This window comes from Labrus mixtus, chromosome 1 (assembly GCF_963584025.1).
Source record: "Labrus mixtus chromosome 1, fLabMix1.1, whole genome shotgun sequence".
Lineage (NCBI taxonomy): Eukaryota > Metazoa > Chordata > Actinopteri > Labriformes > Labridae > Labrus > Labrus mixtus.
The window spans coordinates 15,260,137-15,273,091 of NC_083612.1; the positions used below are offsets into that span (position 1 = coordinate 15,260,137).

At 38.0% G+C, this 12,955-nt stretch overlaps 1 protein-coding gene across 5 annotated transcripts in view; it reads right to left on the reverse strand.

Moving 5' to 3' along the window:
• Window positions 1-10,563, reverse strand: part of cdkl5 (cyclin dependent kinase like 5) — a 35,051-nt gene extending 24,488 nt beyond the window's left edge. For 4 of the 5 annotated variants that reach the window (XM_061034866.1, XM_061034846.1, XM_061034875.1 and 1 more), the window contains exons 1-3: window positions 10,256-10,563; window positions 7,816-8,159; window positions 4,673-4,707 (exon numbers count right to left, since the gene is read on the reverse strand). In XM_061034866.1, coding sequence (XP_060890849.1) covers window positions 4,673-4,707; window positions 7,816-7,852 — 72 coding nt within the window. In that variant the 5' untranslated portion in view covers window positions 7,853-8,159; window positions 10,256-10,563. The remainder of the gene's footprint in view (window positions 1-4,672; window positions 4,708-7,815; window positions 8,160-10,255) is intronic. The other variant, XM_061034837.1, reaches the window with a different exon arrangement.
• Window positions 10,564-12,955: the final 2,392 nt, after the last annotated feature.

Below are 12,955 nucleotides of genomic sequence, written 5' to 3' on the forward strand. Positions count from 1 at the left end.
CCTCCTCTTGATGACTCTGCTGTGACTGTCACTCGCCCACAGCCGTCCCCCCTCTCTCACTCTACATGTGAAGTTTGGTGTTTTTCCCTATTAAATCAGGATCATAGAGGTGCTGACAGAGGGACTGATACAAACTCGCCTAAAAATATACACACAGTCAAAGCAGAGCATGTTGCCGTATCGACAATGCTGAATCTACAGAACATTTCGGTTAGCTCCCGAAGTGGCTGATTCATTTATCGGAAAATTAGAGTATATTTTCACAAACCAACAATTTGAAGTTTTAAAACTAGAAAAATGTAAGGGATAAAGTACAGCAAGCAGGTTATATAGAAATAAACCCCAAAAGGATTCTGCATGACTAAGACATTAAAGTTTGGGGAGCTCTGACTCACTTGCTATAGATTATCCTGCATGTTTATTTCTTTATTTTAACAGGGACATTGCACAGCCTATATTAGCTGTACCAGAGTTAGCTATAAGCTAATTTACATCTGTAGTTCCTAGAACAATTAGAAGATTAAACTTAACTTGTGATGATCTTGTTTTTAACTTGGTGAAAGCAACACACCCCCTGTACAGCTGGGTAAATGGGACATCACATACAGATGACCTATTTAGGTTTTCTACCCCATATCTCGCTGTGAGTTGACATTGTCTTTTTGTTCCCTTTACTTCAATTCTGTGTTCTTCAAATTTCTCCATTTCGATTGACAATCCATTTCTGATCGTCTTCCAGCTGATCATATGATCATCAGCACAACATGTGGATGAATTTGACTAAGATTTGTGATTAAAATAAGTGAAGAGAGTCAGTGGTGACTGTGAAAATGTGACACAGAAAGTCACCTTTAATTATGACTGTGAGCTTGAGTAGCAGCGAGTGTTTCTGTGAGTAGTTTGACTCACATATATTTAACTCTTCATCAGCGCCTGCCTGCGGCTTACCAGGGAAAAAGAAACGTGTCTGTGTGCATTTAGACACAAAGATCAAACATTTGTTTAACCTTCTTGTCTTTTCACTATCTCATTATATCCTTATGTTGTAAGCATTGTGTTCATTGTGGCCTCATGTTCTCTGTTTGTTGGTGGAGCAGGTCGTGAAGTCCATAAACAATTTAATTCACTTTGGTCTAAGAACTCAAAAGGTTTGGTTGAATAAATATAATCTTCAATCACAACTGGGGTTCATTAAATTTACATGTAAATTACATCATACCAAATCCCTAAATCACTTCAACTCTAGGTGTTACTGTTGATGGGTCACCTCTACAATAACTGCTTCATTCATTAAGATTAAACTTCACTTTACTAATGAGGCCTTCAGTCCAGTTACTAATAATAGTTTCAGCAATCTGCCATTAACCCCATTAATCAGTTTGTTGTTCCCTCCATAACAATGTGGATTGACCGTATGTTGTGACCTTAAGAGAATCCATCCATTCGGTCAAATAGCTTTACTTTCGCATATTCTTAAATTTCTTCTTTTGGAAAATGTCTTTTAAAGCCACTTTCATTGCAAAAATATGAATGAACATGATTGAAAAAAACCAAAGATACTAAACAACCTAGTCAGGAAAAAATATAAATGAAGGTATAAATTGGAGAAGATAAATCGTATGTTTCACTGAAAAGCGTTATTTCAAAGGCTCCTAAGTGAATGTCATATTTGCTATAAATCAACCCATCTATTTCTTACTCACAGGGAAGTAAATGATTATCAAGCATGAACGGTTAAGGGCTCTGTATTGTTGATGAGTCAGTATGAGCATGTAGTATTGTACCGAAGTCCGGAATTTATTTAGATTACTTGCTATTTTCATTGTAGTAATTGTGTTAATGTTTATCAGACAAAACTTAGAGTTTACTAAACTTAACCTTAAATACTGAAAAAACACCTCTTCATTGTTTTCTCATTACAATGTTAGCATTCATTAGCAGAACACACATTTGCTCAGTTCAATACACTGTATGTTAGCTGCAATGTCTTTGAGCTTGATTTTAATTTGTTATTTAAAAAATAAAATAAAATGTGCTGAGCAGTGTATTGACTCCGTTAAGCATTGTTCTCAAGTAAAAAGAAAAATCACAAGAACCTGCACACTCTGTCTCCCTGTTAGCAAGCTAGGCTAATCTCGTTTTCTTAGCTACCGGAAAACTGAGAAACACTAGCAGGCTGTAATATAACTCGTATCTATGACAAGAAAACATTTGAGATGCAAGCCTGTGCAAGACTTTTTTTCATTAAGCGGCACAGAAGGTATAAACTGCAGGTTAAAGTAGGTGTGTTTGTCTTCTTGGTATAATACAGTCGTTAACTTAAACGTTAGCTTGATACTCAAGTCACACTTTGGAGTAACCGCAAAACATCAGTTCTTACATGTTCCATCGGCTGGTCTTCATGTTTGGGTTCCAAATAATTTTAAAGAATAAAGTATTTGGTTTGCCTAAACTATTTTCTTTTTAACGTAACAGCTGTAATTTGACATGACCAGTATGACTAATGGCAAATGTAAGCTAACGTTACTTAGCATGCCTTGCATTACTGGTATGTGCTTGTTACTGACTTTGACACTTCTATGTGCTTTATAGTAGCACACATTTAACTTTTTTGCATTAAAAGTCCCCTCCCCCACATGTCTATTCTCACCAAAATGGTCATTGATTAGCCCAAGCAAACCGGTCTAGTCTGGAAGTTGTGAATTTTCTGATCATGAAACAAACACATGACTCAAAGAGATAATGTAATACCCTTTTCTGTTCTTTAAATTCACAAAGCAGCTCCACACTGCAGCGAGTAGAGGAAAATACATCAGCCAAACATGAGCTGGGAACCATGCAGTCACGTATGGTAGGAACGACTGGATGAGTCACACCAGCAGGATCCGCTCCCATGCATACCAAGAACATTAATGCCATAAATTTAAATACTTTTTTTTCCAAGAGCCACCGTTGGAAACCACATTATACATCAGTCTTTCTCAGGAAACATTTTGATTAATGCATAGAATGAGACATAGATAAACAATGTGCGAGGGTAGGTGGGTACCACAAGACTTAAGTTTATGGGTTTGTAAAAAAAAACAAGATGATTGTGACATCAATGACTGTAGACAGTGTGAGTGTATCACAGCTTGTGAAATGTTCAATGTTGATGACATGCTATCATTTAAAATATGCTACCTACAGTGAAGAAAGATTCAAAACTGTTGGAGTGATAATATTTCAGACAGATGTTTGTATGTCTCTAGCAGGTTTCTAGTGTATGTTCTGAAGTATTCTGAACTTTCCCTTTAAAGCAAAACAGAAATATCTGGCACGCCCTTCACTGAGCGCGGCAGGTCATAAATATATGTTATTAACTTTTCTTCTGATTACTTCATCAATTCAGGGTTTAGTTAGTTTGTAATCATGAAGTATAGAGACATCCCCATGACAATCTTGTAAAGCACAAACAAATAACCTTAAATCTTTTCTTGATTCTTCCTAGTCAAAAACAACAAAACCAAAAAAAAACTAGTAAAATGTTAAAAAAATGACTGAAGTTATTAATTCATTTTCACAATATCACAGATCAATCAACTCATCGATTGTTGCAACTCCAGCTACATTGTCTTCATATTTAAATTGTCTACATATCTTCGTTGTCTTATTTTGAAATCTTAAAAACACCGACATAAAAAACATGATTCGATTGAATGGAAAATAAAAACTATTTCAAGGACACTGCGTGTGTCTCCGAATTTTCACATGATCTTATTTTGATCTACGCTGTCTAATAAGAACACGTCGGCGTCATAGTTACAGTAAGAAGCACCCTGTTAGTGTTGTGAAACAGTCGTAGTTAAGTTAGGTTTAGTAAAAGGATCATGGTTTGGAGTCATTTAGTGTGGGTAAGGTTTCATATGGAAGTTACATCACTTCATTTAGGTGAACTAAGTCAAAACTCCAGTGAGAAACTTTTGGTTTGTGGAAATTTCAGCGCCCCCTGTGGACACGGCAGAACCTTCAATGTCTCTGCTGCTTTTGTCCTGTATATGTGTGAGCTGAGAATAAATCTCACCCCGCTTGATTTGAACAGTCAGATGAATCACTTATTGAGATTCCTTGCCATGTAAAAAGGAAAAAAACTGTTTTGGCAGTATGCAGTTAATCATCTTGTCTGACACCTACCCCGTGGCAGTTGTTTCTGATGTTTAAAAAGAACCTATTGAACAAGCAAATCTTTATGCTCGTGGTCTTGTTTGCTTTTGTAGGTCATATAGTTGCGTCTATTTTATTTTCAGCCTGTTTCATAACCGGCTAAAACTCCTCACAGGAACTTTAAATAAATCAAATACATTTACTTATAAAGGCAATTTGTGTATGTTTGACCTAAAGTTTTGTTTGGAATTGAAAAAGCGTTCTCCTGGTTCAAAGTACCGCATTTGTTTGACCCATCAATCCACCACAAACTCCTACGTGATATATTTTTCCTTTCTACAGTCACACTTAAAATAACAAAAGTATCAGATCAGTTAAGGAGCAAATGTCATGAAAAAGACATTGTAATAACACACAGAATGACTTCAGACATTACTCAAATACCATTAGGTGAGACCTGACTTTACATCACGTTAATGTAAAACCAGGATTCTCATACAAACGACAGACATAAGAGGCGTTGTCTTACCTTATGCCTGCACTTAAGCACCACTCCATACGCTCCTGCCCAGAGAAACAGAGGGAAAGACACACAAAGATCAATAACAGCGAGGCTGAGACGTGTGTTAAGTTTCGACATCTTAATTATGTTTTGACCTCCTAAACCTCGAACAAACATGTTCATAGAAAACAAGAGCAGTAGGTGAGAAGAACCAGAGGAACAGCTAATAGGTGAGGCAGAGACATGTGTACTCTCCCACACACTCAACAAACACGCACAGTTTATGTCTAAACCTTTGACAACTCACACCACAATCACACATTAGCATACACACGCAGAGTCCCTGTAGCTTTCTTTCTTTGCTAAGCACATCGTGTTCTTGGTTCATCTATATTTAAGAAGTCATGACTTGAATTGACTGAAGATTAAAACTGTTCTATAATAAAAAAGGAAACTCTTTGAAGACACTGTATGCAGTGTCGTCAAAGTGTTTCCTCTTTATTCCATCAATGTTTCTTTAATCTTCTTAGATTATTTTCATTTTTTTTAAATTAAAGCTCTAAAAAAAGAAACACAGCCATGCGTCCTTCTGTGCAGAGCTCTTAAATCTTCTCGCATGGGTCCTAAAAATGTTGGTTGGGACATTTGAAATGTACAAGTTCTTAAAACTTCAATGACAAGGAATTACCTCCAGCAGGAAATTTGATGAACAGACTTCAGAGGGGAACAAATGTTTTTGTTAGATGTTTCAATCTGTACCTTTTTATGGATTCTGGACTTTAGCATCAACCTAAGGTATTCCTCGTGTTTCTGGAAACACTGGTGCAAATGTCTCTTTGTATTTTAATCACTGACAAACTGTGAAATGTAGTGATGATATCCCTTTGTTAATGTCCTGTATTTATATATCGTGTGCTTTTTCATAACGATATGGACCTTCTTTCTTTATAAACAATAAAGTTTTAAAGGTTGTAGCTAACAGTGATGACGTATATTTCAAGCAGAGTTCAATGATGCAGTTGATTGCACAAGATTTATCTGAAAGGTGCTTAGCAATAACAAATAGTGTCTTTAAGTTAATGAACACTGCACTATCCCAAGTGCAGTAAACATCCTTAATCTTACAACATGACTGATGAGATCTGAACCATGATACAAACTGTTTTTAAATGTGTAAACCAATCTGCTATGCTGTCTGTGTTATTGACTGCCTAGATGTTTTTATACTTTTTGACATAATCTGGAGAGCCTAAGGCCAATTTCCTCCTCTAGTGGACAATAAAGATTTATTCTATTCTAACAACCAAGTCAAACGTTGTTGCTGGTGCTTTAAATCATCCGTCATTTAATCACATTTCTTTTCATATTTGACTTTCTGACATCAAGAGCAGACGAGCTCTGGTGTAGATCACAGTTAAGGAGTATTATCAACAGTACAATACACTCTGTCTTCTCACATTAGAATAAATCCATGATGGCATGTCAGCCCAGCGCACGGAAATCAGCCACAAATGATGCAGCCGACTGAAAGAGGTAAATGTTGCATGGTTTGATGTGTGAAGGAGCTGTGTGTGTGTGTGTGTGTGTGTGTGTGTGTGTGTGTGTGTGTGTGTGTGTCGGACTTATTTGAAGCTTAAAATGTTGTTCCTCATTTAGCAAATTTTCTAGCCAGCCATCACTGTCACTAGTGCAAGAGTTGACCAATGTTTTATTCTTAAGTGAAACACACACACTTAGATATCAAAAAGTTGCAAGATATAAGAAAGACTTCTATTATCCTTCTTGTCTGTGACAACATTGGAAGAAGTCAAATCAAATGCTATTGCTATCAAATAAAAAAATGAATATCTTGATGTTTGGTTATCTTCATCATTTTACTTAAACAAGTCTTTAAAACTAAGGTGTCGTTTATGTTATATTTGTCCCTGCCTACCAAAACAACCAGACTGATAGTACACCTTCAGAGGATACATTTTCTAACCTGCCACTGCAATGGTTACTTTGATTGGAGTATTTGGATCATAGAGAGGTCCTGATTTAAACTGAGCTTTAAACTAAGCCTGTTTTTAGGTTGACTGAAAGTTAGGCTGAGACAGCATTTCCAGCATGGCCGCTGACAGAGCCCCCTGACATAAAAGATGGCTGACTTCCCTCAGGCTTCGTCCATTAATATTTACCGTCTATGTTGGAATGAGGAGCTCATGTGGGAAATCAAACATTGTCTAAATTTCCTCAACACAAATGTAAAAAGTACTAGAAAATCTAACTCACCACATTGTCCAGAGTTGATCTTTTTAACACATCTAATGTTTGATTTCACTTATCTATTCTGGTTGTTAATGCTGAGCTGTTTTTTGTAAGCCTGGTTTAGTTTCAGCCTAACTCAACACAAAAGAATACCGTTCTACCCGTTCTGCTTTTTGAGCTGCAGAAAAGCTGGTAATGTGAGAAAAGCAAACATTCAGTTTTTTGTTTTTTTTTCCGTTAAAGGTAACTTAACCATGCTTAGAAAAAAAATGTCTGAAGAGAAGAAACTAAAAATAAATAAGGAATAGAAAGAAATCTGTATTTTATATCCTCAGCAAAATGGTGACTCTGACATGAACTTAGTGCTCTGTGAAGACATACCATGTTGAGAAAGCAGAGAAAAGAAGAGGATGTTTTGAGTTAGCATTACATGGGAGCTCATTGGTGAAACGAAGGATACTTACTAGAGTATAAAAATAAAAAAAAATGAAGCAGGTGAATAAGGGAATAAAGACCTGTCATATAATAACAAACCAGTTTTAGATAAAAGCTGCTTCTCTCTGCAGCTGAGGTAAGTAAAGGACATGGTCACTGCTTGAGAAAACATGGTAAAATAAAGCTGGAGTTTTTCTCTGAAAGGACAGCGTGAAGGGTGTACATGCTTCCTTTTAAGAATGTCTCCAACCTGTAAGGCTCACTAACTTCTTTGAAATAACTCTGCAATGTGTCCAAAATTTTAAGGGATATTTATAAGTTAGTGATATAATCTGACCAATGTTCAGGTTTTAGCTTTACCATGTAAACTGTTTCTTTGGCTCCCAAATCCGCACAAAGAAACATGGTGGATATAAACTCATAAGGTTAACAACTATACGAACACACGTTTTCCAAAAATGTATAATCTGCTGTGTTAAACCACCCACCTTCTCCCACAATGCCAAGGACTTCAAACTTATTCATCACATCACCGAGGGCGAGGGCTCCTCCTGCAGGTGAAATGAGCTGCTCTGGTTTTTAGCGAGGAGACTCCTGCTTTGACCAGCGTCTGAGGGAGTGAACTGTTGAGTCCAGTGTAGAAAATGTGGTATTCATGTGAACACACCCCATTTTTACTTCGGCTTCTCTCTCCCTCACTCCGCGGATCTCCTCCAACCTTTAAATGTCAGTCTTTTATTTATGGATCGAGTTGTTCCAGTCGTGTCTGAATCCTCTTTATTACATGTCTTGAGGTTGTTTGTCTTGTACGTCTATCCAAACAAAGTCGTACCTGCATGACCAGAGACGAAGAAGAGAAAACAAGGTGTTAGAACATGCAGTAAAAGGGTCACTCCAAGGTCCAAGTTCCCATCATTCCCTGCATGCTGGAGGTACTCCTTGGCACAGATGGTGGCTAACTAGGACATGTAGATGTAAAGAAAAGGCAGCACTTCCTTGAGGATACGTTTGAATTATGTATGACTTAAGCATGACTTCCACACTCTCCTCCTTTCCCATCTATTCCTGTCAGCCACACACTCAACCTGGAGGAAGCTGCGCAGGTGACAGTCCAGACTGAATGTATAATAGCTGGCAGCACTTCAGTATTAAACCATGCCTGCTTTGCAATGGTTTAACTAAGTGGTTTGACCACCTCTTTGGTTCAGACTGAAACATCTCAACTATAGATTGATGTTTTGTCATGACACTGTACAGATGATGGTGGTCCCTACAGGACAAAACCTACTTGTGGTGATACTCAGACAAATCCTGTAGCAGCACAATGTGACATTTTTGTTTTTCAGTGAAATGTCTTGACAACTTGGATGGATAGCTGAATATGTGGTGCAGATATTTATGGGCCAAAAAGCACCTTTGACTTCTCCCGGTCAAAGCTTTGATTATTCCTTTAAAGAATTGCAATGTCAGCTTAATATACTGGCATAATTCTTGGCATCAATATTCATGGTTCTGAGATTATGTCATCTGCATTGTAATTACTCTGGTGAACCTGACTTTAATACCGTGCCAGCATCAGTAAAAATAAAAGGGTTTTAAATAAAGTAAATATACAGAGTAACCTTAGCTAAAATTATTATTCTTCCCCCAACTTTATAATTACCCAAAGCCCTCTTTTGCAACCACTTCAAAATGTTGAAATAATTTCAATTATGTGCTGATTTTATACATTCTCTCAGTTCAGAGTCTTTAACTGGATTTAAGGAACCCATTCTTTGCTTTTCCCACATTTTCAAAAAAAAAAAGCAAATTTTATATATACTCAATAATAAAGTATTTTGTTCTAGAAAAAAAGAACAATCATATCTAAAGGCTCAGATCTCCTCCTGTCACTCCTCCAAAAAACGACCACGATTATTAAATGCCTCTTTTGTAACGTGAACGTAATTGGAGTGAAACAATCAAAGCTTCTTACAGTACCAGTCCAACTTCATTTGTATCACACTTGATTTATTCAGCAGAGCAAAAACACTTTAATGTTGATTTGGCTCATGTGCCTGTGTGGGCGTTTTCTTATGCAGTATACACTCCGCACAGCATAGTCCTTCCAGAGGAAGTGATAAGGTGGATGTTGAGGCCATCCATGGCTAGTCATTTAAGAATATGATGCTGCTCTGGGAAGTGATAACCTCTGTACCATATATTTTCTCTATAAGACACTTTAAGCCTGCAACTGGAGCCACCTAGGATGCGTTTTAGTGTGTACTTAATGAAAGATGTTCCTTAAAAATGGACACAGCACAGGGTGGGTTAATTGATAAGCTGCTGCTTCTCCTTGCAGCCATCAGGCAGACAGCTGGTAAATGGAAACAAGGTGGACACATCACCAAGAAAGTGCTGAAAATATTGACAGAGCAGAAAGAAGCATCAATCCGCCTAACGCCTGTTGGTGTCTGCACGTTAAAAAAAAAAAAAAAAAAGGAACACCGTGATGAGTGAGTTTAGGAGTGTGAATTTAATGGGTAGCTGCGTGCGTCCGCGTGCACGAGAACAGTGTGTGTGCGTGTGTTTATGAGGTGTGAGAGAGAGAGGGAGAGAGAGAGAGAGAGAGAGAGAGAGAGAGAGAAGGGGAATAGTAATGCTGCTCTCTCTGCATCGAAACTGCGTCTCTCTCGTCGCTGCGTTGCGGAGCGCAACACCATTCCTTCGCTGTCCACGCGTTTCTCAGCCTACACAGCAACCAGTGCACACATTATAACGTAGTTCACGTACTATGTTCACGACAGTGTTGCACAACAAGATCCACAAATAGCGCCAACCCGTAACATCATAATTAGGCGTAATTAACGCATTTGATGGCACATACAAAGGACAAGAGAATAATTCATTGCAGCCTTCCTACCATTTAAACAATGAAGATCCTTTTACCTGCAGGTGTGATGTGTCGCCTCAAGCTCAATATGTGAAGCGCAGAGCATCATGTCCATGAAGATGGTGATGTGGGAAGACGAAGAAACATCATGTGGAGCGGCAGGACGAGGGGGGGAGGAGAGAAGCTCAGGCCTGTGTGTCGTGACTCGATCAGATTTCCTCCTCATTCAATCTGCCGACGGGGATGAGACCGAATCCGCAGGCATAACGCCGATGACGGGGTATCCATGAACCGTCAACAGTTCTTCTGGGGCTCCGTGTTCATAGCCTCAGCATCAGCTGGTTATAGCAGCAAAATCGTCATCCCTCTGAGCGACGCTGCGCACAGCCAATAGGAACACGGACGTCTCTGCGCGTCCCAGCAGTGATTTTACATCCAGTAAGAGCTGTGATTGAACAAAACTTTTTCATTTAAATGAAAAAAAAAAACAGATCATTATTTATTTAATATTAAATATGCCCGAAAATAATCACCCTCCTCCAATAATAAACAGACTTCCCAGTGTCAGATGACACAGCCTGCTGTTGCTGCTGCTTCCCTCCTTTGGTCAGTTCATGTTGTGTCACTGATTAAAAACCTTCCTGCAGCTCGTCTCCACCCTCTCCCACCTTCACCTCCCCTTCATAACTGCACTAATTGGCCAAATCAGTGTGAATTCATAGACACTACTTAACCGAGCAGGTGTTGTAAAAATACGTTGTACAGTAGAGGCTGCAGCCACAGGGTTTACAGGACACCGTGTGTTCTTTGTTTGACCTGAATGTCATCACAATAATCATGTTTTAGGCAGTTAAGGCCTGCTTCACTTGTTTGCCTGTTTTTGGTATGCCTGACCTACAGCCAGTGGTGGAGGGTCATTTCTAATACCACAAATCAATACTCCATTACAAGTATACTTCAGGTCTTGTGTCAATGTAACCAATAGGTGCAACAGAACTGTGACTGAGGGAGCTTTGGAGGGTGGGTTATTAGTAGCAGGGGCTACATTTAAAGAAAAAGCACACAATCATCATTGTCATCACTACCCATAACAGAGACTGCATTATGCTGAATGAATAACTGATATGAACACAAGTTGCACAACTAACCCAAGAGCCTACAGGCTTACGAATTGATCAGAGTCAATATGTGCACACAAGTATTTAACACCAACTCCAAATATTCACAATCAAATTAAAGAAAGCAACAAAGTTCACCTATGAGCCACAGGACAGTCGACGTAGTGCTGGACTTAATGTAAAAGAAGATTCATGAATGCTGCTCTGGAGGTAGCACTAGTAGCTGCTTGCAGGTTTCTTCCACTTCATGACTTGACTTACAGTATAAATGCAGCTCATTCAGACAGTGCTCTTCTTCTCTACTGTCATTATCCTCAATGTGTGTCAATGTAAAATCTCCACTTTGTTCGCGTCCTCAGAACCAGAATCTCTGATTGACAACAAACTCAAAAGTAATGTGGTCCTTAAACAATAATAATAATTAGCATGAACTTGCTGTAGGCTATTTCACCGAATGATACACTGACACTTGTTGCAACTCCTTACTAGAAACAATAGCTAGAAACTAGAAAAGTAACATGTGTTTTTGGATGTCCAACACATTTATTCAGACTCACAGCAACATCTGACCCACCAGTCAAATCAGCAGGTCAACATCACCTACGTCACTTTATCTTATAATTACGTAGGCCTACATTAAAAATATGATTAGGCTATAAGTCATATCACAAGTCATTATCACAAGTTGCAAATATAATGGCACAGTGAAGCCTTAATGATCACTCATGTGAGGTATGACTCTCAGGTTTGGAGTGACATTTGATTTTGTTATAGCCTATTTTATATTTAACTCTATCACTCATAGATATGAAACATTTAGTCACACTCATTGACCAAAGAAAAGTTCACCTGACATGTCATACCACATTTTGAAGTAGTTTTTGTAGGCTATTTGGGGATTGACATGTGACAGTTTGAATAGTGTTTGTAACCTATGGGTTTCTTAATTTTAAGCTTCATATGGGATCTTTTCAAAAGTTGGATTTCATCCCTTTCACTTCTTATCTGTTTGAACAGAGAAACTTCACTTGATTATTTCTGTCATTCTGCTTTATTTACTACCCTACGTGTTAAAAGCCCACACTGCCCTACTTTCTCCTCTACATTACACTCTGGTGATAGATTATTTAGCCTATTCATTTATTTATTTTGTAAGTGTTTTGAATAAAGAAATTATACGAGCTGATTAACTCAGAAGATAATGAATAAGCAAAACATAGCACACATTTACAACTGCTTAATTTCCTGGTATGGCACATATAGTAAGTTATGACACCTTGCCTGCATCAAATGATTCAGTAGGTAAAATCCAGAAAAAGGTACATATAGGCTAAGCTAAATGTATTAGGACCTGTAGTGTCAAAGTGATTTACCTAAGAGGGACCATTCTGCATCTTACTTTTATATCGGTATAATTCTCTGACTATATTTCTATACTTTGATTCAGAAAAAAGAATGCAAAACACTTGTCACAGAGCACTGTGGTTCTTTTAGGCCTATTAATAGGACTTTTTTTTGGTAGGCTACTTCTTCCAATGTTAATCTTCAATCTATATTTGTCTCCAAAAGTGTAGCCTTTTTTTTTTTCTTAAGTTGGCTCGTTAATAGTTTTATTAAAACAATCAATTAAGCTCGTGA